Source organism: Asparagus officinalis, chromosome 7, assembly GCF_001876935.1.
Source record: "Asparagus officinalis chromosome 7, Aspof.V1, whole genome shotgun sequence".
Classification (NCBI taxonomy): Eukaryota; Viridiplantae; Streptophyta; class Magnoliopsida; order Asparagales; family Asparagaceae; genus Asparagus; species Asparagus officinalis.
The window spans coordinates 109599008-109606015 of NC_033800.1; the positions used below are offsets into that span (position 1 = coordinate 109599008).

The 7008-nt window shown below is 33.1% G+C and overlaps 1 protein-coding gene across 1 annotated transcript in view; it reads right to left on the minus strand.

Moving 5' to 3' along the window:
* LOC109849943 (glycoprotein 3-alpha-L-fucosyltransferase A-like) overlaps nt 1-7008 on the minus strand; it is a 14295-nt gene that overhangs the window by 2551 nt on the left and 4736 nt on the right. Inside the window, 2 exon segments of the mRNA XM_020419839.1 lie at nt 487-643; nt 5272-5376. Of these exon segments, the coding sequence (XP_020275428.1) occupies nt 487-643; nt 5272-5376 (262 nt within the window).

The window sequence follows — 7008 nt, forward strand, 5'->3', positions numbered from 1 at the left end:
GATAAAACAAAATGTATGTGTTTACTAATATGGATTAATTCTATATTATAAATATTTCATAATAATTAAAAATTATTAATTTTAGTTTCTTACATTCTTTCGTATAGAAATACCTTTGGTTACTTTAAAAACTCTTGAAAGAAATTAGAAATGAACTATTTGAAAGATTATATATGTCATTAGTTTATCAATATTCTACTATTTACATGTGTATAAACATACCATTTTGTTAGTTGGTTGTATGTAATTCATGTTTTAAGTAGAATCTCTCTTATTGAAACTGAAAGTATTTATATAATTTCATAATTTGTTAAAAATCATAACCTAGGAACAGTTTTTTATGACAATAAGAGTAAGACACTATCATAATTTACAGGAAAAAAAATTGTGGAAACAAGATTCTAAATTACAGGGCAAAGGTAAATATATCTTATCATTGAAAATTATCAAGGAGATAAATGCTAGACAAGCTATGAGCAGCATTACCTCAATGACTTGTTAAAGGCGTCAGGGTTTGATCCAAGGTATTTCATGGTCTTAGCAACCGAATCAATATCAGCAAGCTCTTTAATATGTAGAACTGAACCAGGTGAAGGAGCAAAATCTTGTATATTTGGAGCACCAACTACAACAGGGATTGTTCCTACAAAAGAATAACAAAAAAACAAAAAATTATTTGAGTAGAACAAGTTAATCAACATTTACTAGGTTCAGCTTTATAATTAGCTTTTTCTCTTGTCAATACTCATTTTATATCGCACGCCTCCTTATGTGAAACATTGCACAACAGAAAAAAACTTTTGAATTAAGATGAAAAAGGCACCTGACAAAGATAAGGTGGCTACTCAAGGTTTGATTTTATGATAATGAGAAGATATCTCCTTCACTAGGGTACTATAGGGTCAAAGTCATGCAACTTAATTTTCAAAATAATGACCTGCTATATTTCACGCAAAATTGTAACATATCTAGAACTGCATCTATTTGCATAATGTTTATTTTATCTCACTACATATGCATGTCTCACTACAGTATTTATTAATAGTTATAACTTGTTTTCCACAATCTAAACTGTAAATAGCTAATTTTTACTCATTATTTCTTTTCTCTGCTACAAGAACTACCAGGTTCACATATCAATTTATACGCTACGTGTTGGTTGTTGGCTCCATAGGTCGTATGTGATTAAAAGGGAAAAAATAGATTAAAAAATTCTCAGTGATCTGATATGTGTTGGCCTCTTTTAAGGGAGGAAATATGGAGTGACTCTATGCTATCTATATCTCTTATCTTCTCTTTCTATAGCCAGTGTCTTCATGGTTGATCTTCAACACATGAAGCCAAATTAAACTATGTGCCCTTTATGTAGGACAACTTGATGATCAAATTAAGATTTGGTAGAAGAGTAATGATCCAGTGGAAAAACTATTTTTAAAGTTTAGCTATTTGATAAAAAATTGGAAAGAGTTATTTTTTATTTTGAATTAACTAGGACTAGAAATTTATTGTCACTGTTATCAATGCGCGATGAGCAATGTAGGGTGCAAAATCCCTTTACACATACCTGAAATACCATGTTTTTGTATTTTCACATACAAAATAAGTCAAGATAAATAATATCTACTACCAAACCACAAAATAAGGTCCTAATTCATAATGCTTACACAACCAACATAGTAACAAAGTTCATAATTTTCCAAATAAAAAGTCAAATCAAGACCAATATTGAAGCAAAATTAAATAGTAAAACAAGAACAAGCTAGGATCCTTAATCAGGCCACTAAAAAGGCCTAATAGGTTATTTTTCTTTCTGGAACGTGAGTTACGAGGTATAAAGACCCGGTTGAACTGTTAAAGAATAAAAAAAATACAAGGTTGTGTCTTGCATGTACCATGTTCAAAGAACCCTATTGCAGGACGCATACGAGGCGCAAAAGGCATTGCCGCATTAATTGCGGTACACTTCGCCACCGCCCACATTGTAGGGTGCATGAGGAGAAATGAGGCGAGCGCCCTTAATAGCACTATTGCTATTTGGAATTTTAGTAGAGACAGAATTTCACACCCTACATATATGGATTCTGATTTCATTGTAGAAGATGAGAATTGAGAAATAAACTTATGACATTTAGCTTGTGATTTGCAAGTCTAGGAACATGTGATAAGCCACGGTATGAAGTCGTTTTCCAAGGTTAGATGTGTGTGAATCCTATCTATATTTATATCTCCATTTATCTTCTCTTTCATTTCATTAGTCCACAAAAATCTTGGCATCTCAAACTCCTCCATATACAATCCTAGCCGTTGATTTCAATCAAAGTTGCAACAAAACTTCCGATCAGTTTCAAAGTAAGTTTATATCATCCGTGATCATCATGGATAAAGTATCGCTACTACTTTCACAACAATAAAATTTCATTCCACCAAAATTGGTATTGTGTCTTATTATTGGGGATTTGATAGATATGTGATTTTAAACAATGGATGCAAGAATTAGAAACACTTATTTACTATTAATGTTATGTCGAAGTGGGAGATGTATGCAAATGTTAAGTGTAGATTAAGAACAGTTGAAGATCGATGGTTTCAAAATTATTTTGATTATCATTCATGTATACATTAGTGGACACCTATGAAGTTTCTACTTGAAAAGAGGTATTCTAGTCATCCAACTAGGACCAGAAAATATTATTGTTTTCTTGGAAGCACAAGAAGAAATTGTCCCCGCCTCGACTATATGGAGAACCATATTATAATCTAGAGTCAAATCCATAGCAAGAATATGAGGCAACACTAAAGGAGAAATTGAAGCCTAAACGAGAGCTTAAACCAGAGCCATATCAAAAATCATACCCGAAGCCTGAGTGTGAACCTAAACATAAAATCCTAATACGGAATCAAACCGTCATTCAGCCAAAGTTACTTCCAGTTCATGGTGAAGCAAAAATAGAGTTTGTTATATCAGATTCCCTTCTAACACGTTATCAAGTTTCGCAAATATTGTTGAGAACCTCAGAAACTGTGCAATTAGAGTTTAGAAAAGTCTCAAGATTTATCAATTTATCACATTTTAAAACTTGAGGCTGAGTTCTCTCCAACAAGGGAAGTTCTTATGTAGGACAATTCAAAAACAAATTAAGATTTGTTTGAAGAGTCTTGATTCGGTAAAATGAAAAATTAGGATAGATAAAGTTGATAGGATATTAAATTTATATTTTAAAGTTTAGCTATTTGATTTGATTCAATGATTCTAATTTAGGATAAGGTTATTTTATTCTGAGTTGTAATAGGATTAGAAGTTTATTTATATAAGGAGGTTTAGTAGAGATGGGATTTCAAACCTTATATATATGGATTACAATTTTCATTGTAGAGGATGGAGAATTGGGAGAATTGAGAAATAAAATTATGAAGCTTAGCATGTGATTTACTAGTACAGTATGCATGTGAGTTGCTATAGTGTGAAGTCGCTATTAAAGGTTAGATGTTGTGTGTAAATCTGATATACCTAATTTGTATATTATTTATCTTTCCTTTTATTTATTAGTCCTTCAAAATATTAACCTTTCAAACTTCTCCATATATAATCTTAGCCATTAATTTCAATCAAAGTTGTAACCAAACCTTATCGATCCTCTTGATCGACGCCCACAAGTTCTACACAATGTTGTAAGAAGCAAGCCAAAGCGCTAGAAAAATGCTAAAATAGATAAAATGACACCTTGCCACTCCATTGAGTTTCAAAGCGGGTAGGACGCACCAAAATCGCTTTCTACGTGAGAGCGGTCTGAAAAATGGTGTTAAGCGTTAGATCACTTATGAAGGTTTTTTTTCATGTTTTCATGGTTTTTCTCCTTTTCCTGAGAGGATTCTACTTGACTTTGGAAGGAACTTGAAGCAATAACTAATAGTGATTGTATTTTAATATGTATGTTTTTTCCTACGACAATTTACATTAAGTCATTCTCATTGACTGTTTGATGTACGAAAGTCTGTTTCAAGTTAATTTACCACATTAAACTGTATATATTATTTAACAATATTGTGTCATTGGATCTAAGTATTGTTACAGATCATCTCTACAAATCAACACACACATATATATTTGTAGAAATTTTCCTCCATTTAATTTTCGATTTGTTTCTTGACTCTTCTTTCTTCTTTTTTTCTCTCTTTTTTTTTTTTTGAATGTGTCCCTAATTGAAATTTTAAAAAATAAAACAATTTTGACTTGGTGTGGCAGCTTTCCGCTTAGCCTTGGTTTGACATCAACTCACTTTTTTTCTGATACGAATTTTCTTTTCCATTTTCCCATAGCTTTTCCTATACAATATAATTTTTCACTAATATTCCACCTATAAAAGATAAATTTACTGGTCATTTTGACTCTATCAGGTACACTACCTCCTTCAATACTTAACATTACATAGGAACTTTATATGCATTAAAATTGCATATGCCTTGAAACATTTATATTCTATGACACATGGTGCATAGCACATGTCAATTTAAAACCAAAGTTGAGAACAGAATGTTCTACCAACCTGCTTTTCATATAGGGATGCACATTATACACTGAATACTATTAAAAAGTATATGGGCTCTACATCCATGAAATAATGAATGCTCTTTAGAAATATGGGACACATATTATATAACGAATACTCTTAAAAAGTATACACATCCATGAAATGCTGAATGCTCTTTAAAAGCATGTGTGCGCTCCATATTGACACTCGCATGCATCGCTCATGCAGAAACAACAATTATCACAACCATACCCCTTTCATTAAAATTTAGACACATCCAAGCTTAGTATTAGGTCACTAACTTCAGCAAGAAGTATATATTTCAAACATATGAAATATACAACATAGGCATTATTGGAAAATTAGCCACAAACCAATGAACATGTCAAGATCTAGATTTTTAAAGGCTCTATAAGTTTTTCTGTTTGTTTACGTTAGTGCCTTGTGGACTACAATGTGAGGAAAGCCGTCGCTTAAAGAACGATTACATCTCTTTCCTATAGTGATATTCTGAAGAAAATAAGAACATATCTCAGCGACTGTAAATGATAATGGAAACAACAATTAAAATATAAGTAATCAAATACAAATAGATATTTAATGTAATCATAACAGATCTGTAAAAAAAAGATCGAAAATTAAGCAGCAACCCATGACAAATAAATCATCAATTCATGAAACTCAATTTGTAGACACTATTTATATATGCTGATATGTTGATCTACCAATAAAGTTAGAATACCTGCAACAAGGGATTGAAAGAATTTCTCCGTAACATAATCCTCTTCATTGGAATTCTCAAAAGCCAAGCTAAATTTGTAACGCTTTAAAGTTTCTACTTTATCAACTGTAACAAGAAAAGGAATGCATTAATGGCGCAACTAACATTATGACAGTCGAATCCAAGAGAATGCAAATGATTGGAATCATTTATATATACATATGAAAGAGACTGCAGCGCATTTAGGGCAGTCTAAGTGGCATGGAAACGGGTACAGGTATGGATGCCAGTACGGGTAGGGGTACAGGCATAACAAATTTGTAAAGGGTAAGGTACTATATAAATATTTATATACATGCATATATTGTATATTGAAATTAATAATTTACATGAGATCAATGTTGTTTTTCATTCACGTGCTATGAGAATTAAAATTTCTATAATATTTTTATGTTTCTTATATCATCTGTGGATTATAAATTGGAAAAAATACTATCATTTTTGAACTAGGCACCCTAATGATCCTTAAATAACAGTTTGAAATCCAACCTATGTTCAACGAGTTTGAGAAGTGAATGTGAAGTGTAGGATATACATACAAGAAAAGTATGAGAAAAGTTTTAACTTAAAACATATATTTCATAAGTGAGTACAAGACTGAATAAATATATTCATATATGCAAGGAGTGTCCAAAGAGTTTGAGTAAAGGGTACGTATCGGGTATGGGTACGGCTTCAGTGGAGGAGTACCCAGGTAACACTGAGGGTAGTAAATGGGTCGGGTCAGGTCAGGATCATGTACTTAACAAGCCTGATACGGATCATAAGAAAACAACAAATCAAAACCCAAATCCGGTAAGAAATGCTTGATCAAAATCTTTATACCCTAAGAAACTCAGGTATGGTTCAGATTCAGACTATATTGGCTACTAATTTACGAACTTCTTTTCCGCAACCATCATATTAACGAATCATCACGCTGGCAGAAACAAACTGTTAAACGAGTCCTCGGTCCATCACTTTCGTCTAATAAATACAAAGCAAAGCTCCACTCTTGAAGGCTTTTGTAAATAGCGACATAAAATTACATGTGTGTGGAAAAAATGGCATGAGGTGGCAGCTCATTTTACTATATTAGTTACCAAGAGATGGACTAGTGGTAAGCTCCACCTGCTAGTCACATAGAGTGTTTAGACCACACCACTCTTATCTTTTGGCAACTCATTCCGCTAAATGTGGTGGTAGCTCATGATGGCATGTCATGCATGGGTTAGTAAAAAAACACCCAATTATTATTACCAAATTGCTAACGATAGAAATAAAACTGTAGGATTCCAATTTTTATGTCCAAATGATTATATTTCAAAAATGAGTAATTACCCCCTTAGCTAATTGTGTAACCCAATGTTTAGCCAAATTTGCATATTTCAACTGGTTAAGTGACGGCACTCCTCTCTTCTTCCCTTCTGCTTGCCTTCTTCCCTCTCCCCTCTTTGTCTCCTGGCCTCCCCACTCTTTCACCTATCCCCTTACCCCAGTCTCCTCCCTTACTCTCATTCTCTCTGCCTCCTCCTGATGTCGAGCTAAAGTTGTCCTTGTCAACCACCAAGGCATGTTCGAAGGAAGAAACAGTGAACTCCAATAAGAGAGAAAATTGTGCATGGACTTGGTGAAGTCTTCGGCTATGGGAGGAGAGGTGGGCTTTCTTAAGCCACTGCACATGATGCAGGTGAGAGAGAAAGTGGACACAGAGCGAGA